This window comes from Phyllobates terribilis, unplaced genomic scaffold (assembly GCF_046119375.1).
Source record: "Phyllobates terribilis strain yellow unplaced genomic scaffold, ASM4611937v1 Scaffold_2__4_contigs__length_985480577, whole genome shotgun sequence".
In the NCBI taxonomy this organism is placed as follows: Eukaryota; Metazoa; Chordata; class Amphibia; order Anura; family Dendrobatidae; genus Phyllobates; species Phyllobates terribilis.
The window spans coordinates 906,922,034-906,947,222 of record NW_027362762.1 but is presented as its reverse complement, the minus strand read 5'-3'; the positions used below and the strand labels follow the sequence as shown (position 1 = coordinate 906,947,222).

Sequence of the window (25,189 nt, the reverse complement as noted above, 5' to 3'; positions counted from 1 at the left end):
ACAGATTTACAGTGTAGACAAAGATTCAGTCTATGTTATAACAAATTGGATTTTACAGATGAACTTGATAGAACTATTATATAGAGAATGGAAGGTACATGACCTGTTCATTACATCTTCTGTTTTAAACAGAGACACATACATAGTGATTACATGTGCTGGCACAAATCTTATATAGTATATACAGTAGCTACACAAATTAGCTGACATTGCCCTCCATCGTTCCTGATAGTACTTTCCTTTCCTTCTGGCCTGCAGCTCACACATAGTATGCTATCTGTGCCCTGGGTTTTTCCTCCTAACTCCAAGTCCAGTTTACACATAGCCTTTGTCCCCGTCGCCTTTGCTGTCTCAAGGTCCCAAAAAACAAAATAGCTACCTTTCTGTCGAACCACTTCAGTCACTCCATCTTTCCAGGAGTCCTGGTTGCAGGTTCTGCCAGCTACACATCAAAATTTATTCAGGAGCATGTTATTTTAGTCCTTCCTATCACACACACCCTTTGTGTGGACTTGTTCCTTGCCTCTCACTAGCTATAACTCTCAATTCCCAACTGAACTCTAACAGCACCCAGGGGTCTAAGTATAGGCTAAACCACTCCACTTTCCAGATTATTCTGCATACTTATAGGAGTTGTCCCATGAACAAAGTACATTTTAATAAATAGATCTTGGAATAATAATAACTTCCACAATTAGATGTGTTAAAATAAAATGTTCCTGTACTGAGATAATCTTATAAACGTTCCCCTGCTATGTACTGCGTAATGGCTGTGTCCAACCATGTAGAGCTGCTCCAGTTCATGGTCAGCTATGGCTCCTGGCTAGAGAGAAGAGGAGGGGGGGAGCACAAGTCACTTATGCTGAGTATATAAAGGAAAACTTGGTGCCAGATCCCTTTAAGAAAACGACATCTTTACTGCTCAGCTCAGACCTGACCACAGACCAAGGTAAGGCGTCTCTTTGGTATAAAAAGCAATTTACTCTTGATGTAAAATATTAGACTGATGGCTATAAAAAGCTGTACAGGGCTTGTGGTTATGTAGCTGGATACACGTGCACACGTATAGATTGCTCTTTAGGAAATCATAACTTACTTGTGTCATCAGCTTGTCCGAATACATAAGTTCAATGGTCCGGTGTATTCTACCTATGCTGTCCTGCAAGTCTGAAAACACAATGTGAATAGTAAGCAGATTTATAGATCAGATTGAAGGCAGTTTATTAATGTGATAAAGCACAATAAATAAGGTAACTACAGTAAATTTATAATGTTGTCTCCAAGTGTTACTAGTGCACACACTTTACCGATTCTGTGATATGTAAAAAAGCAGATTATGCTAAAGAGTATGAAGAATTACGGCACATCCACAGGACTGATGTGGGTCCCAAACCCTCCCGACCGCTTGGGCACAGCGGTGGCACACCAGCTGGAGAATGAATGAGCAAGTGGCCGCACTTGTGCATGGCTCTTACCATGCATATCACACTGAATTTTTTAGAGGGTTGAATACTTTTGCAAAATGCCTTATGTGAAATAAAGCAGTAATCATCAGGGCCAGGGATTTTTTTTTGTTAGCAATAATCGAATCTAAAAAATACATACTGATACGGAATTTAGATTGTGCGCCCCAATGGGGACAGTGCCCATAATGTCTGTAAAGCGCTGTGGAATTAATGGCGATATATAAGTGAGTAATATAAATAAATATAAAAAGTGGGAAATAAGTAGCGGTTGCATAGCGCTGATGTCACCTATCTAAGGGTTTAAAAAAAAAAAAGGCTTGGGCAGAAAAAATCCATCTTGCTTGCCCTTCGTTTTCCTTGAAAGCAGCCCTTGCCTAGAGATTTAACCACTGTGGCTTGTGCATTTGGCACCCGGTATTTGTTAATGTAAAGGCCCCCATACCTCTTGTATCAGTTTCCACTTCCGTCCTCCATCGATGCAAACAGCCCTCTAGTACTGTCAGCTCCTCGTCAGTGATGTGCCGCGGCGCAGGGTGCATGGGTAAATCCGGAGGTATTCTGGACTGCGTGAATGGTTTGTGAATGACCGTGCGCTGGCTGGCTTGTGTCTCACCGGATGAAGACGACCCCTGATGCTCCATTGTGCTGGAAAGATGCAAATGGTTAATTACACAGAGTGGAACCCGCATTAAAGTAGGTAAAATATAACTATTATTTTAAATTTCCCATTCGGAGGCATATTAAGAAACACACAAAACCAAACTGTCTGTACTCCAAACCCTAATGTGTCCACCAACACGTCCTGGATTATAAGATAAATAAGGAACAATCTCGTTAGAAGACAGTCCTTGCAGTTCCAAAACGACGATCCTCAGATTAGGGGAAGGTAGTCATCCTTTATGTTACCCTTAGTCCAAGAATTTCCCAGCCTTCACCCTCGAAGTATTTCCTCAAAAGCCATGATTCATCAGGGGAGAAGAATAATATTGCGCAGCCTTGTCCTTGTTTTACTTGCACATAGATCCTCACAGTGGTGAGTGATCCTATACTTACAGAGCGCCAATTTACTACTACAAACGATACAAGATGATGATGGACGGCTAATGATCCAGCTTCACATACAAAGCAGGCACTGATGTTATAGTCAAAGGGGTTAATGCACTTCAGTAGTGAAAGCATTGTCAGTAAGGTCATAGTAAGAGGTTGGTCTCAAAGTATATAGGAGCCACTGGGGACCCTTCCTATTAACCAGCAAGGAGGACGAAAAGTGGCGCTTTCTGATTATAAGGCTGGTCCACGTATTGTCCGCACAGAGAACATACCTCCGGGGTCCTACAATATATCTCAATGCAATACATGCATGTCAGGAACTCTTACTGCTGATCAGTGCAGTTGTGGGCCCCCAAGAAAAATCTCCCATAGGGCCCTTACCTTTCAGATGTCTTTAATAGCATTGGTCGTCTTATTATGTGCGCCAAATGGACCTTTTGACCTCCGAAGGCTCAACTGTGACTCCTGCATCCACTATAGTTACACCTTACACCCCTGCTGGTGGAGGTCGAAGCTCTGCGATATCCACCAATAACTTATTTAGTGACCCCAAGCCCATTTTGGGTCCTGTAAGCTGCTCGTGACTTTAGGCTAGGCCTCCAGAGTGACTTTTGGCCACGACATTAGGGGTTTTGTGGTGTAGTTCACTTCTGCATTGGGCGCTGATGACGTTGAGACTATACCAAGCATGCACGATCAGCGGGTATCATACATGTGCACAATACTAAAGAATTAGAAAGGTCCGCGATACCAGATGATGGCACGCGCGTCCCGGTAGGCATCTGTATATGCGACATCATCCGTGGGGCTCACCTCCAGATGAGGATGGAAAAGCCCCTTTAAGATCACAAATGTCATGCTGCCGGTTGTAAAGATAAATGAAGGCTGATTCACCAGGGATCTCCGGCACGGCGCTGTGCAATCCGGCCTTACTCAGGATAAGTATAAAATGTATGGAATAAGGACACGTGTAATTCTTCCGCTATCGGTGCCAATGCAAATTCTTGGCACTGCACAGCGATTCTGCTCCAAAGTCACATGCGGTACAGTATGGGGCTGCAGAATGTACCCTCGTACAATAAAAGGGTGAAATCCATTACGGTGCGATATTACTAAAAAGAAATGCGATGTTTGTGAATGAGACCTTACCTTTGCATGGGCTGTGAGGCCACAGGACCACTAGGGGGGGCACTCGTATCAATATCCTCCACAGGGGAAGTGCAGACCGGTTTGCTGGATGCAAACTCTAGGGCATACTGTAAGACGTCGGCCAGAGGGAACCGTTTGGGGCCAGATCCATAACTTAAGTATCTGAGAACATGGAAATACACAACGAACATTACCAAAGGCGTGCAGACAGCGAATATCACAGACAGCCATTTTAATCGAGATAGGAAGATCAAAGTGCAACGGCAGATACTGTGGGTAGAAAATTACATAGGTTGTCTACCTTTGAGGATAATTTTCTTGACTGCATTTGGAGAGAAAAATAATTTTTGCAATTGGGTTTCATTAAAATTTTTGCCCAATTTCCTTCTATAGCCGTCGTTCTATTAATGGCTGCGGAAGGAGTTAACTGAGAATCCATCAGTGAGCTCGTTATGATGGGAGAGTTTCTACCTCTTTTAATCTGTCTTTTTTCAGAGCTCTGCTATACTGATTTATGACCATACACCACACCAACATTGAATGTGTTAGCAAACAAAAGAGCCCGTAAACGCATGAAACCTAATTACAAAAATAATTAGTAAGACCAAAAGGTTTTTTTTTTTGCTTTTTTTTTTAGCAGTCCCCAAAAAGTAGACTGCCCCTTATCACATTCACAAAGCTGCCTCACAAAAACAAGGCTGAGAATAAAGCACAGTAAGAGCACCTTCCTCCAATAACAAATTAATTTCCTATTGAGGATGAGGCATTTTGTGATAATGCCATATTCTGCATGGAGGAATAAAGCATGTCATATTTTTGGTGTTCCAACATTGCACCCGCATTATTATTTTGAAAGTTAAGGCAACAAATTGAAAAGCGCTCATTTGAAAGTGAATTTATGGAATTTAAAAAAAATATATATATTTATTTTCCATATGTGAAAGATACCATTTATTTTACCATATAATGCATTAAAAAACATTTCTGAGAGCGGTGAAACTGAATTGCTTTTTTGGGGCTTCGGTTTTACGGCAATCATTGTGCAACAAAAATTATCTGGCATTATGATTCTCCAGGTCAGTAGGATTACAGCGATACCAAACTTGTAGGTTTTTTTATTTTTATTTAAAAATGGTAAAAAAAAAAAATAATAATCAGAAATTAGCAAATAAATTAGATTTTTCATGTTCCGAGATCCACAATGTCACCTTTATTCGGCCGATAAGCCTTGTTTTTTGAGCCCTAAGCTGACATTTTTTACTGATATATCATTTTGGATTAGATACTACATTGTGATTGCATTTTTTCTTTTAGGTGTTGCGGAGACAAAAAAAAAAACAATGGAGTTAATGAATTTCATATATTGATAGATTGGACTTTACAAATGTGATATTTTTCTTATTTTTTATGGGGAAAAAATGGGGAAATTCAAATTTTTTATACACTTTTAAATATTTTTTTAATATATATTTTTCATTCCGTCAGTCCCCTCAGTGAATATAAACCTGTGATCATCTGATCGCTTCGAATTTATATTGCAATACCATAGTGAAAGTCACCGTCTCCTATAAAGCATGGATACCTTTCTAGCCGTTGCTGTAGAACTGTAAGATGCTCCTTCATTCTCTTGATTTCATCTCGTTTTATTCTGGTGATTTCCCGGTTTTTGTGCATATACCTAAGAAAGAAAAAACAAATTACATGTTATTTGCAATTTTATGTAAGGGTGCGTTCACACTGACGGGACAGCAGACTACAGATCGGCTACCTTTAATAGTGGCCGTTACTTTCATGCACACAGAATGATAACTGGTAAGATCGTTTCGAGTGCATAGACCATCGTCGGCAGCAAATTTCCTGTTTACATAAGACACTGTGCTGTTGAGAGTGTTTAAAGTGGTTGAAAACTTAAGGCAAAAAGTTACCTATAAAAAAATATTAAGTGAATGTATTTGACACTAAAATTTTTTTTTCTGTATTTGGCTTTCATTAAAATTATTGTACCAGCCAGCTTTTACAGGCCCTTTGTACAGAGACAAACTTTTTTTTTTTTTTTAAATCAGATAAGATTTTTTACTGATTTTTAACAATACAGAACACAAACAAAAAATATCAGACCAGCCCACTCCATGCATTTAACCTTGAAGTGGTCTGTAGTCAAAAATCAGCTGAGAGGAGCTCAGAATGAGCTCACTGACGGGAGTCTCAGTTAAAGGGGTATTCCCATTTCCAAGATCCTATCTCAATATCTAGTAGGTGTAATAATAATATTAGCAAATACCCCCAATTAGAAATGTAGTATAGTTCTTCTGATTCGCTATGTCTCTTTCCTCATGTGCAGGGCATTGCAGGACCTTAGGTATCCATATTTAAGACCACTGAAATAGTGAGTGTTAACTAGTTGCTAGTGGTCGTAACCATGGATACCTAAGGTCCTGCAATGTCTGCACATGAGGAAAGACATGGCAAATCTGAAGAACTACACTACATTTCTAATTGGAGGTAATTGCTAATTTTATAATTATTACACCTACTACATATCAGGGATAAGATCTTGGAGATGGGAATACCCTTTAAACTCTTTTTGAAGTCAGCAATAGACACTATAGAAGGCAAACCATGCAAAATATTTAATAAAATCCAATTGCAATAATGATTTTTAAAGCCAAGCACAAGCATCTAGGCATTTAAGAAAAAAATGTCCCCAAAAGGTGTACAACCCCTCTAAAACTACTTCAAGACCAACCCATTTAGTCCTGTTTTTTTGGAGGTTTTCTTTGTACATGTGGTTTAAAGAGCAGTAACCTTTTTTCTCATTTGGATAGTCAAGTAATTTTGGTGGTTTTTTCAGTGATACATGGAGCTTTAGTTTTAGCTCACTCATCTTTTTTTTGTGCTGATGATGGTGGAAAAACAAGGGAAATCAGTGTCTGTTTTTCACATTTTTTTATAACCACAAGGGACCAGTAAAATATTAAAATATATATATATATATATATATATATATATATATATATATATATATATATATCATACATTTTACACATTGTACCCACCCCCAATAAAGTCACATTTTATTTTGGGAGGAAGGGGGTGTTGGGGGCATTTCAATATTTTTATTTGTATCTTATTTCCCCTGTAACTGGGGCTGATATTTTAGCCACAGTTACAGAGGAAATGCAGCCCCCCTCCTCGCTGTCTGGCTCTCTTTATGACCCAGCAGCTCCTGCTCCCTCTCAATACACAGTGATCACAGGCCTGTTTTTGAACGTCACTTCAGAGTAGGAGCCGGACCTCCGGGACATTTAAAGTCTGTGGGTGGTCCGGAAATGTTAAAGCAAGCTTAAAAACCATTTCACCAAATAAAGGAGCATTTTGCTACTTCACTGATTGGCAGCCTGTTTAGACATGTTATCGGGAGATGAGCATTTATTACAGATTATCAGATAGTGGAAATGCACTTTAAGAAATGACATGACAGCCACGCTTACTTACCTGTCCATATACAAACACTGAGGGAACTCCAGCTTGTTGTGGATCTTCTCCGGTCTTCCTAAAGTTTGATTAAACTCAAACCTGGACAGTTCAAATGTCAGGACGGGCGGGAGCTCTGTAAACCAGTGCTGAAGGGCAGAGAAAGAAACAACGTGGCATGAGGAACGGAGAAGATGGGAGGCGAAGAACCCAATGAGATGAGCAGTCTATGGAGATCTCACAAATTCATGGACTGCTACTATATGCAGAGTGTTTGCAGCTCTGTCCCAACTGGTGTCATCAATGAATGACATGATAGACGCTGTGTGATCCGTCACAAACAGTTATGATCCGCTTGACTGTGCAATTTTTTCTCTACATTGATGCAATACTGCAGCAGGAAAAATTATTTAGGCTCTGTTCACATTTGTGTCGTGGTTGATTATACAGTGGAGACCACAACGTATTTCTAAGACTGACGTAAAGTTGAGCGCTGCATTCCTCCCATCAAATATGACAAAATATGAGATGGTGGTCCCTGAAAATGCAAGCTATTATCTTATGCGAGTGTTAACAGATCCTAAACATTGTTTCCATAGATGCAGTTGGTATGGAGCAGTGAAAGAACTCAGCAGAGAGGAGGGACATTGAGGCGCTGTCAATTAGGCTAGGTGGGCGGAAATCAAGTTAAACTTTCAAGAAAGGATTTTACAGCTATGCTGACATGGTTTATCTGAGTAACGTACGCAATTTGCAATATGAAATCTGTTAATGGTCCACATTAAGTTTCATTTTACAACATGTCTGTTCTGTGAAGTTAGTGATAAATATCAGACCCATCTTGGCTGTAAGGCAGCTGGATATTAGCAGGAGCCCGGGCACACATCGTGTTCAAAAACAGCTGCATGCTTCTTACAAAGGTTCTTCTTCAGCTTACTTTTATTATCCTAGGTTTATTGTTGCTTTAAACAAAGTTACACTTTATTTTAGGAAAAATGCTCATGCCTCCGGCTATTCCAGGTCATGATTTAATAGCTGCTGACAGTCCATGTGATAAATAGTATGTCGTCCTGATAAAGCAGAGAAGAAAATGCCACCTTCTGCGCGCCCTACATGACCAGGGCAAGGGAACTGCAAACTACTGAGGCTTGGATTACAAATTGGGTTTTTGGATCCTATGTTAAAATAAATAAATATATAGGAACTCTAAGTACTCAAGATGAAAAACTTATTGTCTGTAGCTTTAACCTCTTCCTGCAAAAAGATGCATCTGTACATCCAGATTATTGGTCATTTACCGCAATCTGCTGTACAGTTCTGGATGGATGGGGCAGAGTTGAGCCCGCGCAGTCAACAGTGGGTGTAAGCTGTAACGTACTGCCGACACCCAGCTACAAGACCCCAGGACTGCAGATATCAGCGATTCTGGCCATTCAGTACCTTAGGTGCAGCTGCGATCAATAGTGTCCATGGTATCAAAGAGGAGAGCACTCACTCTGCCTAATGCCCCCACATGATGGGGCTGATACATCATCGTTACAGACAGTACCGGACAGGGCTGCCAAGGTCCCACCAGTAACTGACTCTGGTGGCCCTACTTCAGCTACATGCAAATATCACATATTTGCCTAAGTTTCTATATGATAATAAACGGGGTAGTTTGTTAAATGAATGTTGAGATGATGACCTTGTCTGTTCATAGTGAAACATGTATTGTGACAACTACTTCTCATAAGTGGATTTGAGAGCCCAACCCCACATGGGGGGCCCACCGGAGGATTCTCCTGTTCTCCTGTGGGCCACTCCAAGCCTGATTGCAGATGGGGAAGGTCCAATTATGGCCCCAATTGCTGCAATCTTACTACACTTATTTGGTGCGGTCAGTGGATTGCCTGTCATCGTCACAACAGATAGGTGTAATACACTGAAGTATTGCAAGGTGCTTAGAGAATCGCATGCTAAAGTCCCACAGACACCAGAAGGGGAAAAAAATAAAATAAAAAAAAAATATCAGAAAAAAAAACTTCTAATAAAACAGCTTATAAAGAAAAAAAAAAACTAAAAAAAAAGACCCTCCTACTATATGCAAAATATTTAATTAATAAATCACTGAAAAATAATTTATTCATTAAAAATTTTGTATATAGTGGGAGGGTCTTTTTTTTAATGAATAAATTATTTTTCAATGATTTATTAATTAAATATTTTGCATAGAGTAGGAGGGTCTTTTTTTAGTTTTTTTCTTTATAAGTTCTGGGACCTGATTTGACACAGATTGTCATTTGCTTCTCTAATAAAACAGCTTAGTCATGCTAAAAAAAAAAAAAAAAAATTACCCATATAGTGAACGTGTTTTTTAAGGCTATGTGCCCACGTTGCAGAAATGAAGCGGAAAATTTCCGCTTCATTTCTGCATGTCCTTGCCCGGAAAAACGAATGTGGAATTTGACATGCGCTTTCCACGCGTTTTTTAAGCGTTTTGCACATGCGGAATTGCCTTGCGTTTTTCTAATGTATTGAAGATGGTAATTCTGCATGCGTAAACGCACAAATAATGGACATGCTGCGGAATTTGCCGCACATCAAAAACGCTGCAGAAAATTCAGCAGCATGGGCATTGAACTTGCAGATTTACATTGGGGACAATGGGAGAAGGCTTACCAAGCGTTTTACAAGCAAAAATTCCGCAGCAAAAGCGCTTGAAAAACGCATCGTGGGCACGGACCCTAAAAAGAAAAAAAAAAAAAAAAAAGAGACTTTTTTGTTCATTTAATCATCTTTCCCTCAAAAAGTCATTGAACCAATAAAAACGTTATACCCCACAAAACTAAAAAGCCTCTCATATTCCACCCCCCCCCCCAAATTTCATTGATAAAAAATACAATAATTTGGCTTTTTTATGTTTTTATAGTGCAAATATAGCTAAAATACAACTCCTGTCCCAAAACGCAAGCCATCATAAGGTTGTGTCAATTGAAAAAAATAAAAGTTTTGGCTCTCAGAAGGTGGCAAGCCCTGCAGCACCCCCACAGGTGATATGCAGCATTACACTGTACGCATTGGAACTGATGAACAATCCCTGTAATGCAGACAGGCCAAGGCCCGTTTACAGGGGTTTTAGTAGCCTCTTTCCTCTAGTAGATGACGGATCTGATGACTATCCTTTATATTAATTCACTTTCCTAATACAGGATTTATAAATTGGTTTTATAAAGCAGACACACCAATACAAAAAGAAAATAAACAAACACACATTCACCTTCCATATCCATTGGTATGGTTTCTCTTGGTGGTCATGTGACATTGTTGTGTCACAGGCGCGCTGCAGCCGCTGATTGTCTGCAGCCTTTACACTTCCATCAGACAGCACACTATTTTATTAAGGCCATTTTAGCATGTAAGAAGGGGCGGTCCCCTTAGTGGACATCCCCTTTAAATGTCACTTTTGGCACACGGTATTATATGCTGTATGGATGGTATTACTCACACTTACATAAGACAGAAACAATGTAGCACTGTATTATTACAGCTCCCTCACCTCCTGACCAGACTTGCTGCAGTTCTCTGAATGTAATGACTCAATTTCTCCCTCGATCATCGCGGCCTCCAGGCACTCGTGTAAGTCTTTAAAGCCGTTCACCTGGAGAGGGTACTGCCCAAACATCTCCGTGTTTTCAAATTTCTTTCCTTGGCGAGAAAGAATCAGATGTCAGAGACATGACACTAAAACTGGAGAATATTAGATTTCCTTTATACGCTCTCCATTGAGTCTACGTGTGCAGGGCGCAGAAACAATTAACTACGGCATTATTCACATGGGGGGGTTTGCAGGAATTTATTAATTATAGTGCACGCGCTGGGGGGATTCAAGAGCCTGCAGGTCCACCGAGCGACGGTCCACCGAGCGACGGTCCACCGAGCGACGGTCCACCGAGCGACGGTCCACCGAGCGACGGTCCACCGAGCGACGGTCCACCGAGCTACTGAAGACTTTTCGTTTCAGACCGGACTACACTTGCAACATCAGATCAGTATAGCACATGCTCTGAATTTCATGGTTCTCCTTCTTGGATCCAGGAATCTCACAGATGTGTGAATGGACCCGAGTGGAGCCCGATAAAAAACAAGCAAAATATTTCACACAGATGTGTGAACGCACACTTAGAAATGAAAACACAACATTGTCCCCCGCAACAACATATTTGGAACAGGGGATTGTCCTATGAAATACTCTATTATTCTTAGCAATCCCGGAGAATCCTTTTCTTACAAACTGTTAAATGGCAAAAGGGTTTAGATCTTTGCTGAGGTCCCTCCAAAGAATAATATGCAAAGGTGTACAATACAGCGCATCCACAGTGGCTCAGTCACTGGCCCTCCACAGTGGCTCAGCCTGCTCCTTTGTAGCGCTGGGGTCCTGGGTTTAAATCCCACCAAGGACAAGATCTGCAAGGAGTTTGTATGTTCTCCCCATGTTTGTGTGGGTTTCCTCTGGGTCCTCCTGTTTCCTCCCACATTCCAAAGACATACTGATAGGGAATGTAGATTGTGAGCCCCAATGGAGACAGTGATGATAATGTCTGTAAAGCGCTGTGGAATTAATGGCGCTATATAAGCGAGAAAAATAGAGAAATAAACCAACCTTCGTGCACGCCCACTGCCAGAAAATGACCATAAAATAGCTCCACCATTGGGTTCTTTGGCTTTTCTCCATCTCTGAAATAAAAAAAATAAATAATATAATTTATACATATGGACCGTCCACTTGTTAATTTGCCTTCATATTATCACAAGAGACTCTTACAAGTAAGCCAAGAATTAGGCTATGTTCACACACGTTGTGTTTTGTTTCTGCAGCAAATCTGCTGACAACTTTTCTCTGGCAGGAAAACAGCAGCGTCAAAAAAAGCAGGTTATGCTGCGTTTTTTTTTGTTTTTTTTCACTGTCCTACTGTCTCTATTCATGCATATACATAAAGTTCTGTGGAATAAAAAATCATTCTGGTTTTGGCATAGTGGGGGAGGTGAACTGTTCAGGAATAGTTAGACACTGGCAATGCATTGAGTTTGTAGGACACTATTTGCTTTCACAGTATGGGGTCTGCCATTCAGCTGCATAGGCATTGTTCAATTTCACACCTCCCTGGGCCACAGGTATTGTTCGATCTCACAGTTAGGTCAGCTAATGTTTGCACTGTACACCTCACTAATTTGTTTAAACTTTCCCAATACAAACAACCATCTCAGTGACCAAGACAAGATAGTTAAATCACAAAATAGACATTGCTTTATTTTCCAAAAACACAAGCAAGGCAGAAAAGATGCAACAAACAAAAAGCAAGTGTGAATAGAGATTTCTGGTTTCTCAAAGTCTTTGCTGGTACTGCAAGAGGCAGCTGAAAATTTGCATAAAAATCGGCTGCAAAATACGCAGCAAAACACAACGTGTGTGAACATAGCCTAAAACGCAACATAGGAATAGCAGGTCCACTCTGAGTTTCCAGTTATAGGCCGCCCACAAACATCAGCTCCATGATAACATCTACTTACAATATTATATCTGGAGGGTCTCACAATGGGGTCCCTCATTTCCACATCAGGAGATGTCAGCCCTACTGACATGGGTGCACCTGTCCAAATAATAAGAATGGGACACGTGCATGATACCTAGCGGGACAGATGCCCATGAGAAGCGATGTGGAGGACATTGATAACCCCCTTAGCTAATCAAGATCGGATCACAGCAATTGTTTGCAGTGTGATTAAGGCGTAGCACCCAAAGATCTGCACTCAGAATGATGAGCCCGTCCAAATAAGAGTGCTACAGATCTGCAATGTCCACCAGACTGAGGAGGAAACAAAGTTCTGCAGACTGAGGTGGCCACATTTCCAGCCTGGACAGGAAACAGCAGGGCCTGCAGAGGGAAGATTCTGGGGTGGATCCCTAAGGGTGCCTTCACATTGCGTTTAGGCAACTGTTCAGCGGCCCCCATCGTTCATTCGGTGATTCAGTAATCCTAGACACACACTGACTATCTTTCATTGAGGTGATTGCCAAGACTATCATGGATGGAGATGATATATTTGTTATGCTGATTCCCTGGTCGCGCAGTTTGCTTATTCTTACTGTTTTGTCAGTAAAGAATCAGCCTCAGTGTTGCCATCCACCTGCACCATTGCTAGGGTCGCATTGTTGCCATCCACCTGCATCATTACAAGGGTCGCAGTGTTCCCATCCTTAGGGGACTTGAACCAGTGATCATTTTATTGCTTGTTCTTTATACTTAAAAGTATTGCAGCGTGAAGGAGAAATGATGATCTATGAAGCACAGCCACGAGCTGGCCTTCGTGGGAGTACTGAAGCGATGGAAGCCAGAAGGGTCACGTTACACATTTAAGCCACTTCAGTAGTGGCCCGAAATCACAGACTCTACCAATGTTATCTGCTCAATTTAATACAGGGATTCTCAGGTTTTCTACATCAGATGAAAGATCGGATGCAATGAGCGCCTCTCGCCCTGGAGGACTGGGCGGCGTGTAATGCTTCATTTCCTCTGCGGAGGAACTACAGGGAAAGTGAACACTTAGTATCATATTTCCCACAGATTACAATTGGTCGGGGTCTCAGCAGGACAGTGTGTGATCAGCTTATTCACAAAGAGTCCTTCTTAAAAAAAAAAAGGATTGTTCAAAGTGACGGCCCCCCTGAATGGATTCTTTGGGGTCACAGACTTGTTTACTTTGCTGATTTTCCAGGTTCTGGACAGGTTTTCTTTTTCATCACATAAAGTTATAATAACTCTATAATCTGATGCATTTTGGGATAAAAACGTAGCAAGACATAGACCATGTATAACCTGGAGAGTCATCAAGATTGGGGCATCATACATTTCCATATATAAATAGCAATCCCTCACCTTTCTTCCTCCGCTTTTATCTGGAAAGCGTCTTCCAGCCAATCTAACAGCTTGTGTGTGAATTCACTGACATCTTGCTACAGGAAAGAAGGAGAAACAGATTAATGATGCTGAAAATAAGGGTGGCCATACACCTAAGACTACCACCTCCCGCACCCATGCCGGGCTCACAGCAGAGTAACCTGAAGCTCGAGGGCCCCAATGCAAAATCTTCAACAAGGCCCCCCAAGTATCAAGGGTCGTAATAGCAGTGGTGTCTCATACGGGAAGAAGGGACCTTTTGGTCCGCCTAAAATACAAAACCGGGGTGCAACGGCAACCCCTGCACCTACTATAGTTACTCTCCTGCTGGAGAGAGGGGGAGCGACTCTCACTGCTGGACCCATCGTCAACGACATTAACAGGGGTCCCATCAGGGGTGGACATACCATTGGTGCAGACCATGCAGGAGCCTACAACAAGTGGAATTGTGTATTTTTAACTTTGAGCTATTGAACTGCAAAGGGCCCATATATTGTTCTTGCACAGGGGCCCTTTTCGGTTTGCTCCTGGATCCGAGTGAGGGTTTACAATGGCTGTTTGTGTCAACAATGTTATTTGCAGGCAGTGTAATTGTCTGCAGCGTTGCAGTCAATCAATGAGCTCAGTGACACTGCTCAAATTGACCAGACTTCAGCACTGCAAACAGTAAGAGGCACCGGGAGCAGCAGTGGAGACTCAACACTGGACCCGGGGAGGGTGGGTAAAGTACAGTTTGTTAAAAAAAAATAAAGTGATTTTCTGATAGCAAAAAGCTCCTTTAAAATGTACACACAAGCATTCAACTACACAAGTTTGCTGAAAGAAATGCCTGGAGGCGCAGATATCGACCACTGAACGCCCAGCACCTTACTAATAAGCTATTCTGCGGGATCTATGGCCACAACTCCTTGATTACTCACCTGCTGGGAATCGTTCGATTTGAAGGCATCTTTCAGAATATCCACCGCCCGGGAAGGATCCACGTATTTCCTTTTAGAACTGACCAGTAGTGAAAAGAGATAGCGCAGCTCTCGCATAAAAGGCAGATTCCTATGTTCCTGTGGCATAAGAGAAAATGGCAGTCCTACTTAGACGGTAAAGTCAAGGAAGTTATTTTAATACCTGACATAAAATACAAAAGTTGTCCCAGTTCTAAGCAGACGACCATTGCAGCCTCTTGTGTCTACGATACACAATTGTAGAAGAGATGACACTTTTCAGAGCAAGTTCTCCGATGAAAACCAATCATCATCTATCCACAGAATATTCATGGGATAGGGTGATAGCTTGTTGATTGGGGGTAGGTCTGACTTTTATCCCAATTTAAATGCATAGTGCATGAGCTCTGCACTCTGCTTTTTCAGAAAAAGTCGGGCGTCCGAACTATTGTTCCATCTTGAAAGAGTAACAAATGGCCCGTCAAGGATAATAATTCCCAGTTCTGCCAATCGGTGCAGGTCCCACTGGTCAATCCACTACTAATGAGTGAGCCATCACCTATCCTGTAATCCGGACCCCATCGGAAAACCCCGCTACATCCTATTATGTTGCCAATTATCCTCATTGAAAGAGTGAAATACACAGCAAAATATGAATGTGAGATCACCTTCAGAGCGTGACCACCATGTTCCTGTGAGACCACCTGGGGGTGAACTACTATAGCAGGGCTAAAGTATAACCGTCATTTCTAAAGACTTCTTAGATGTCAGAGACTGGTTAAAAGTTTTGATGGGTCGGGTTCTGGCTGCCAGGAGGATCCCACCAACGATCCTTAAAACGGAGGAGTAGAAGGCTGAAGGCTGCTTTCCTTCGACACTGGAGAAGGTGTAGGCAGAGATCATGAGGAGCAATTCTGCTCTTTCGTTTTAGTGATTGGAGGAGGCCTCAGCACCAGGAACCCACAGGACAAATCACTAAAAACCGGTCATGAAGAAGTTGTCACTCACACTTTTAGCATTCCCACATCTCTCCATCTCTTGAAGGTCCCTTCATGGACAGTTACGGGAGACAAGCCCCCGGCGTTCCCCAGAACTGGGGCTTTAAATAGCCATGTGTAAAGACAACAGAGTTTGGTGAAGCGTACTGCCGCTCCATTCATCCTAAGGAGATTGTTGAAGACCAATCGAGTACAGTACTTGGCCATCTTTGGTGATTCCATTATGAATGAATGGAGCAATGGTGCACCTCATCAACCACCACTCCATTCAGTCGGGGTTCAGTTCTCAGAATCGCTGGGAGCCCTAGTAATAGGACCCCCAGCGATCAGTAAGTTATCCCCTATCCCACAGGTAGACGACTTTCAAAAATAAGAATGCTCCATTAATAGCAAATCTAGCAGATATTGCCCTAAAATGGTTGTCCAGTCATGCTAAAAGTGCACAGGCGCCATTGCATGGGTGGGAAATAACAGATGCATCTCAACTGCTGTGGATCCAGCGCAGGCTGCTTCAGTGGACTGCACCAGACTGGAAGCCATGTTGTCACTATTCTTCTGTTACCAAGCAGCAGAGGCCTATGATTGGATGTAGAAGTCAGGTGACTAAAACGGCATTATATTGGATGTTTATCTGGTCACCTGACCACCACAGCCAATCAAAGGCTTCCGGTGACAGATGAGTGATGACGTCATGGCTTCTGGCCTGGCGCAGAATTTGCTCAGCAGCCGACCATGCATCATGTTGTAGTTGGATCCACCGGATTTCGCATATACCATGGCCCCCAACCTTAACGGAAGAATCCACTTTCTAAATGGCAAAAGATGCATTGGTTAGTGGTGGAGGCCTTCTTAATAGAGTGATGTTTGCTCGTTTTTGGGACTTTTTATCAATAGACATTTAACCAATGGAGCATGGAAAGAAAAAAAATCCATGGAGTCCAGCACAACAGGAATAATGATGCATCAACGGAAGTCTGACACTTGTAAGGTTACAACTCCCTCAGCTTGGTGCAATGGTAAAGGGCTTGTCCGGTTACATATACAGTACAGACCAAAAGTTTGGACACACCTTCTCATTTAAAGATTTTTCTGTATTTTCATGACTATGAAAATTGTACATTCACACTGAAGGCATCAAAACTATGAATTAACACATGTGGAATTATATACACTCACCGGGCTGGCATGTGACCAGTGCATTGAAGGGGGCTGTCTGACTGCTCATTTAAACAGCTAAGCCAGCCCCCTTTCTAAGTCAATTCACTGACTGAGATAGAGTGGCTAAGCTTTATTATTGAGCAGTCGGCCAGCCCCCTTCACACACATCGCTTGTCACATGCAGACTTGGAGCGTGCTCTTGGGTCAAGCGCAGGACTTCGAGCAGCATTGCCAAACCCAGAATCGGAGCAGATACTGGATGAACAGAGAACCCGGCCAAACTGAAGTTTATTAGGAATTTATATAAACTTTAAAAGGCATTTCCATCTTTCACAGTAATCAGCTAGCTACTGGATAGCTGAGATCTTGGCTGACCTCTGGGACGCCCATCAATCCCGAGAATGGGGCTGTGCAGAGTCCAGACTGAAGGGAACGGTGGCTTCGCATGTAGAGCACCTCGCCATTTATTCTCTATGGGTCTACTAGAAATAGAGCGCAGTGCTCGGCATCCTCCAGCAGTCCCATAGAGAATGAATGGAGCAGTGGTGCACAACCTTATCCTTGGTATGTATGGGGTTCCCAGTTGTTGTATCAGTAACTTATCACTGATCAATCCTCATCTGCAGTGGTCACGTGACAAAGTGCTGACATTAAAGAAACAGCACTGGTCGGGGAATTAAAGCTATTTTTTTTTAAGCTGTAGCAAGTGTCCATAAAAGACTTTTTATGTGAATCGACACTATATACATAACCATACATATGGGCCACAATTATTAACAGTGAATATCCATTTACACAGAATATTTTTCCAAGATCATTTCAATGCAGATTTAGATGTCTTAAAAGCAGCAGAGACGGGCCACGGCCCATACTGCCTCCAAGGTTTCCATCTCCAACAGTAGAGCGAGCAACTGTAGGACACATTATATTCTACAGCGCTGGATCTCACACCGTAGGTGGTGACCTGGGAGTCCGCAGGGCCCGCGGCCGTCCCCGATGCTCTTCAGAACAAAAATCTGTAATGCAAGAGATTTAGAAAAAAGATTACTGTTCACATTCCTGCACTAGAATGAGATTTATGTATGACTGGAGGGAAAACTTTAATGTACAGTAAAACTACCAATAGGACCAATCGCTTAAAGGGGTATTGTCAATATGCACTTTTAGGGGAAAAAAAAAAAGATGCCAGGGCCACCTCTATGAGCCAAGGTATAAAGCTGCTAATAGAGTGGCACTTGATTCGGCAGCTATGAGACATTACGTATTAGGAGGACCTTAGTTTCAATGGTTTGCATTCCAAAGGGAAATACCTGGATAAGAATGTCCATGCATGAAAAACTTTAATCTTTATTCATCAGGTTTGCAATCAGTATTAATATTGCTGTAGGAAAAAACTGTATAGCTAGCAGATGGCAGGGAGCTTCTGCAGCTGGACATCCAACGATCAGCTGATAGGTGACACAGCCTCCGCATATAAAGGGTGAGGCTACGCTTTACAGTGCTTAACAAGGACGTGACTCCTCTACGTACATCTGTTCTAGTAGGTAACTGCATTCCCCATAATATCAGAACTCCGGATCATCTCAGAACTCTGCATTGTGCTGTTCCTCTGTCACTCCTCCTAGAAATGGACACATAGGCAAGTATTGGGGGCGCTGCCCGACACGCCCAGACACCGTCCAGCCGCTGCCCGACACCGTCCAGCCGCTGCCCGACACCGTCCAGCCGCTGCCCGACACGCCCCGACACCGTCCAGCCGCTGCCCGACACGCCCCGACACCGTCCAGCCGCTGCCCGACACGCCCCGACACCGTCCAGCCGCTGCCCGACACGCCCCGACACCGTCCAGCCGCTGCCCGACACGCCCCGACACCGTCCAGCCGCTGCCCGACACGCCCCGACACCGTCCAGCCGCTGCCCGACACGCCCCGACACCGTCCAGCCGCTGCCCGACACGCCCCGACACCGTCCAGCCGCTGCCCGACACGCCCCGACACCGTCCAGCCGCTGCCCGACACGCCCCGACACCGTCCAGCCGCTGCCCGACACGCCCCGACACCGTCCAGCCGCTGCCCGACACGCCCCGACACCGTCCAGCCGCTGCCCGACACGCCCCGACACCGTCCAGCCGCTGCCCGACACGCCCCGACACCGTCCAGCCGCTGCCCGACACGCCCCGACACCGTCCAGCCGCTGCCCGACACGCCCCGACACCGTCCAGCCGCTGCCCGACACGCCCCGACACCGTCCAGCCGCTGCCCGACACGCCCCGACACCGTCCAGCCGCTGCCCGACACGCCCCGACACCGTCCAGCCGCTGCCCGACACCGTCCAGCCGCTGCCCGACACGCCCCGACACCGTCCAGCCGCTGCCCGACACCGTCCAGCCGCTGCCCGACACCGTCCAGCCGCTGCCCGACACCGTCCAGCCGCTGCCCGACACCGTCCAGCCGCTGCCCGACACCGTCCAGCCGCTGCCCGACACGCCCCGACACCGTCCAGCCGCTGCCCGACACGCCCCAACACCGTCCAGCCGCTGCTCGACACGCCCCGACACTGTCCAGTCACGGCTCACTTACCAGTTTGAAAAGGAAAATGGTACCACCCAGTTATCTTTTTCCATAAATACATTTCCAATAGGAATAATTGAGGAACTGCAAAATGCAGAAATTCATGCGTGTTATAATAGGTTCACACTTTTTCTGTTAGCTGTGGGGGTTTAAGCACGAATGATAAAACCGCTCCAATTATGCAGGATGTATGCCCACGTGTATATCGCACACCAACCTTATGGTTTCGTGGAACATCCTGGGCGCTGGCAGGGGGGCTGTAGTTTAATACCAGCCTGCGAAACTCCAGCAGATTAAAGAGAGACTGAAAGAGGAAGAAACAAGAGAACTTAAGTTTAAACAACACACTGACTACTTCTCAAATACTCATTTACGCTGCTGTCACATTGTTTCAGGGCACCATGTAAACAGCCGCCCGCTTGCTTCCAAAGCTGGGCATCCACATTGGAAAAAGTGGGCCAAGCTTGATAATTTTGCAGTATTTGGTCAACAGTCTTCTGGAGGACCCACATCCATACATAGCCTAATGATTCCAGTGTTCCCCATGTAATGCTTCATTCGCCCTGTAGTGGCACTGTAGGAAAAAAAGAACACCAGGTTTCCTAGAGTTTAAAGGGAATCGGTCAGAAGAAGCCACCCTCCTAAGCAGTCTACATGGTCATGTAGGTTGTGAATAAAATTATATCTTGATATTTGTGATCTGATGTCTTACTCCAGAGAAATCAATATTTTTCTTAATATGTAAAGGAGCTGTTAAGATCTATGGGCCGGACATAGATCTCCCTGATAATCTGGCCCCAGATGAGAGTGGGTATATTAACAGTGCGAGTGAGACATGTAGATCAGGAGAGCAGACTGTCAGTCATTACATGTCTCACACTGGTAAATTCCCCTTTCATTTAAAAAATGCTCTGGAGGCAGATTCCCGGGGAGATCTATGTCCGACCCATAGATCTTAACAGCTCATTTACATATTAAGAAAAACAAGGATTTATTTGGAATTTCACATCGGATCTCAGGTATCAAGGCATCATTTTATTCAGCTTTCTATGACCTACATGCCCATATAGACGGCTTAGTAGGGTTGATCCTACTGACACATTCCCTTTAAAACTGTTTTGCTGATGAAGGTGTGATCTCAAAGACTATTCTGACAATATGGTCAATTAAAGGGATTTTCCACTTTTAACAATCCTTAATTTCTAGTAAACAAACTGTACAAGATAGGAAACTAAAGATTGGTCAGATACAGACATTTGTTGTGTAAGGAGCAAATTCACACTTATAGGGGATTTAATTTCTCAGGTAAATGGACCCCAACTGCTGTAAAATACCTTGGCCTAAGCCGCTGAGCTCAGTGATTGGCTACAGTGGTAATATGTGCCACTGATGTACCTTTATCATTACAGCCAAAACCACCGAACCCGAGTTGCGGCAGAGAGCTGGCGCTGGACCTGGGGAGGGCAAGTACCCGCTCCATTCATTATTTTTGCTACATTACATTAGTTCCTGAAAGTGGGATAAAAAACATTTGATTAGTACTTTTTGTAAAAAATGGAAGACCCGCAGAGTTGATCGTTGAGGGTCCAAGCGTTGCCGGCCCACCGATTGTTACAGCAGGGGAGCAAAAACGTTGTCCTCAAAGACTAGAGACAAGCTGAACAGAAAAGCCTTAACCCTTCCCTTAGTTCCAGCGATTGGCTGGGCTCTCCGAACGCCACCGGACAAAACTTTTAACTTGTTTCTACCACATTACAAAAGTTTTGTAGAATTAACACTTTAATCATCCTTTAAACTTCTGTTCCTGTTGCAGGAGGGAACTTTGCAAGATATCCAACCATCTCGAGCGTTCGTACGCAGTCAAGGCGATCAACATTACATTAAAAAAAAAAATAGTTTTTAAATATATTTTTGCATCTATTTACAGGACAGCATGTCACGGCAGGGTGGCAAGTACACATTGTCTCAGCTTTTTTTAGATTTAGCCTCACTAAGGAGCCGTCTGTCATCAGCCACTTTTCACAGTTGTCAAAATAAAGGAAGACGTCGGTCTCAACTGCTAATCGGCTGCGAAAGTCATGGCTCCTCGCCGGAGAGAACTGGCTGGCAGTGCCCGTCCTGTGTGCAACTGCCTCCTCGGTCGGAGCCAACGCTTTTAATAAACTAATTTGCTAGGAGCATTCTCTGTGAAATTCAAGATAAAATGATCGAGCTGTTCACCGCCCAGAATCTTCTAGGAAACTGCAAATGGCCTATGCCAATCAGCTCGGTGACAGGAGCCAATGACCCACCAACGTGCATCAGACAGATAGTAATATATAGTGCAGTAGAAGTGATTAAAGGGGTCCCCCAATACTCCACAATCCCCACTTAATCAATTCATGACCCTAATTAAAGTAAAAAATCTATACTGCACATCCGCAGTGGCGCTGTTCCATTGATGTTGTGGCCGGTGTTTCTGGATAGTGATATTGTTGTGTCACATGCAGGCTGCCGTTTAGCTGCAGCCTTGACTTTTTCATCAGAGGGGACCTCCGCTCTGACGGAATATTTATGAGCTGCAGAAAATCTGGGGACACTCATTGGTTGCAGCTGGCTGTGACACAAGTCAAGTCACTCTCCCAGAATAGCAGCGCCAACATAGCTGGAAAAACGCATCTGCGGGAGGGGAGTATAGCTTTGTTTTTTATTTTTTTAGATTATGTACACTGTAAGGCCACAAAGGCAGGGCCCTCTCACTTCTGTACCAGGCTGTCATTGTTAATTTGACTGTAATTTATAGTTGTATTTTGTAAGCAACCCCTTCTCTTGTACAGAATCATGGAATCAATAGTGGTCTAAAAATTAATAATAATTATGTCTTCTGATTTGCACAGTAAATTCTCTGGTGTATTTTATGTGATGTAGCTCCAGCCTTTCTTCCCTGCCTCCTGCTTATAATAGATTTCCTTCTGTCAGATGTTACAAGCAGGAGGCAGCTAGGACACACAAAAACTGCATCTCATAGAAAACACTGGAATTTCTGAACACCATGCTACTTTATATAAAGCTAGTTCTGTCCTTGACCGAAAGTCTCTAAAAAAAAAAATACCGTATTTTCCGGAGTATAAAACGACTGGGTGTATAAGACGACCCCCAACTTTTCCAGTTAAAATATAGAGTTTGGGATATACTCGCCGCATAAGACTACCCCTTTTATACGGAGAGTACGGTAAAAATGTAAAAAAAAAAATCAGAATTCATTTCAATATGGTAATTTTAAAGTGATGAACCTTACCGGCGATTGGCTGGTTGTGTATACAAATCCTGCTTGGATTGGTCAGCTCTCCCTGTCTCCAAGACTATCAGAGCGGTAGCACATCCCTCTGGCCCACCCTTGTAACTTATTACCGGTACCTCCTTCTCTGCCTCTCTGATCTCGCTCCTAAGGACTGCAGTGACGAGGTGAGGGGGCGCCTCACCGGGAAAGTGTAAGTGAAGCAAGCTGCAGGCGTCCGGGGTATGGAAAAAAGAGAAAGAGCGGTGCTGTGCCCAGAAAAACACTCCTCTTTCACTCATCTGGCTGCCCTTGTATTACCTCCTTCTCTGCCTCTCAGATCTCGTGCCTGCGCCGCTTCACTGCAGTCCTCAGGAGAGAGATCAGAGAGACAGGTACCAGTAATAGGATACAAGGGCGGACCAGAGGGATGTGCTACCGCTCTGATAGTCTTGGAGACCGGGAGGGCTTATAAATTACCATAATTATACACACTATAAGATGAAACCCGGCATATAAGACGACTCCTGACTTTTGAGAAGATTTTCAGGGGTTAAAAAGTAGTCATATACGCCAGAAAATACAGTATATAACTTTCCTGCTGTCTACTCCTATCACACTGGAAATCACAAGAAATTCAACTTCGGCATATTCACTCCATTTTTGCCTAGCTCCGACAAAGTGGACTGAACTGAGGTGGATCAGGGGCGATGCGACCACTGCTCGTCAAATACATAACGAGCATCGGCATTCCCTACGCCACAAATTTTACTCCGGCTGAGTCAATATAGGATTTGTGGTCAGGCACACACAGAGGTGACCACAACTCGTCCGGCGATGTGCAGCTCTTCATGAATCGGGAGTGTCTGACTACAGTCCTTCTTGTCATCATGACCGGTGTGAACAATGCCCAATGTGCTTTGTCACTTTATACTTCCAACGGAGACTCATCCCAAATTTGTCCTCTCTAACCTCAAACCCCTTCTCACCCACTTAATGTCCATCAACACATTTTGAAACTTGTATCCTATATTCTGCAATCACAGGGTAAGTTTTTCTTCTAATTTTAAAAGATCCCACCATTACACTTTCCCACTTGACGATGGTCCACCATTAGTTTGGGATCTCGCCAATTTATAATTGTCCCTACAAATAAGTTTCTATTCATTTGTACTATTAATTATCATTCTCGAGCGCTCTCGGCACAGTGCCACTTGTCCTTTCTCCTTGTACCGCTGTCTGATATTTGTTTATTTTATAATCAATAAAAAGATATTTAAAAGAAAAAATAATATATATTTAATCACACCTACTTTATCCTTGGAGACAGGACATTATTATCTAGTAAGTGGAGGACTGAGCAGTGGAAGCCATGCTGACAACCGCCACCCTCCCCAGACTTGGCCCGACCGCCGCCACCCTCCCCAGACTCGGCCTGACCACCGCCACCTTCCCCAGACTCGGCCTGACCGATTATAACAAGGTTATCTGCCAATTTACATGAATGCGTATTAATTGTCCGTGCATAAAAGTAATATTATCATACTATAAAAATACAAGCTGTCAGCTATATGACTTTTAAATGAATTGAGTGTAAGAGAAGAACTTAGCTACTTCTGTGATCATTAAAGGGTTATTCAAATGAATGGGAGTGAGGTGCAATACTAAAAACAAATAATGTATGGAGCTGTGCCTGGTAAGCCATGGAGGGGACGTGAAGCTTGTCGGCCCACTACTACCACTTCAATCAGCTGATGGGTGGCGGCGCTGGGAGTCAGAAGTTACATGTTTTCATTACACAATGGATTCCCTTTATTTGCAAAAACCAGAATACCCCTTTAAATCTATCCGATGTGCAGATAACACGGGTCATATGATGTTTTCGCCATCCACATTCTATATTTATATATAAACAGACCCTGCGGTCGCACATAGCTGATCAGCAGATCACCGCCGCGGGAGTCCAGCCTGGGGTCCTCACTTACTACATTAACTCGTTGAGATTATTCTTTTGCACTAAAGAAGTTTCATTAATAAAGTGCAAATGATGTCCTGCGCAGAAAATAAAAAGCCCTATAACGGATCCCTCCAGCTGAGGTCAGACAACCACGCAGACACATGAATCACAGGAAGTAAACAATCCCGTCTCGACAGCTGACAGCAGCGGCCATGCTTCGCCATCTGTCACTATC

At 43.5% G+C, this 25,189-nt stretch overlaps 1 protein-coding gene across 3 annotated transcripts in view; it reads right to left on the bottom strand.

Annotated features, from left to right (window-relative positions):
- USP25 (ubiquitin specific peptidase 25) overlaps nucleotides 1-25,189 on the bottom strand; it is a 114,303-nt gene that overhangs the window by 46,126 nt on the left and 42,988 nt on the right. For all 3 annotated transcript variants that reach the window (XM_073668251.1, XM_073668252.1, XM_073668253.1), the window contains exons 6-15: nucleotides 19,959-20,045; nucleotides 14,998-15,135; nucleotides 14,057-14,133; nucleotides 11,782-11,855; nucleotides 10,678-10,826; nucleotides 7,161-7,288; nucleotides 5,248-5,343; nucleotides 3,666-3,827; nucleotides 1,909-2,111; nucleotides 1,097-1,167 (exon numbers count right to left, since the gene is read on the bottom strand). In XM_073668251.1, the coding sequence (XP_073524352.1) occupies nucleotides 1,097-1,167; nucleotides 1,909-2,111; nucleotides 3,666-3,827; nucleotides 5,248-5,343; nucleotides 7,161-7,288; nucleotides 10,678-10,826; nucleotides 11,782-11,855; nucleotides 14,057-14,133; nucleotides 14,998-15,135; nucleotides 19,959-20,045 (1,185 nt within the window). The remainder of the gene's footprint in view (nucleotides 1-1,096; nucleotides 1,168-1,908; nucleotides 2,112-3,665; nucleotides 3,828-5,247; nucleotides 5,344-7,160; nucleotides 7,289-10,677; nucleotides 10,827-11,781; nucleotides 11,856-14,056; nucleotides 14,134-14,997; nucleotides 15,136-19,958; nucleotides 20,046-25,189) is intronic.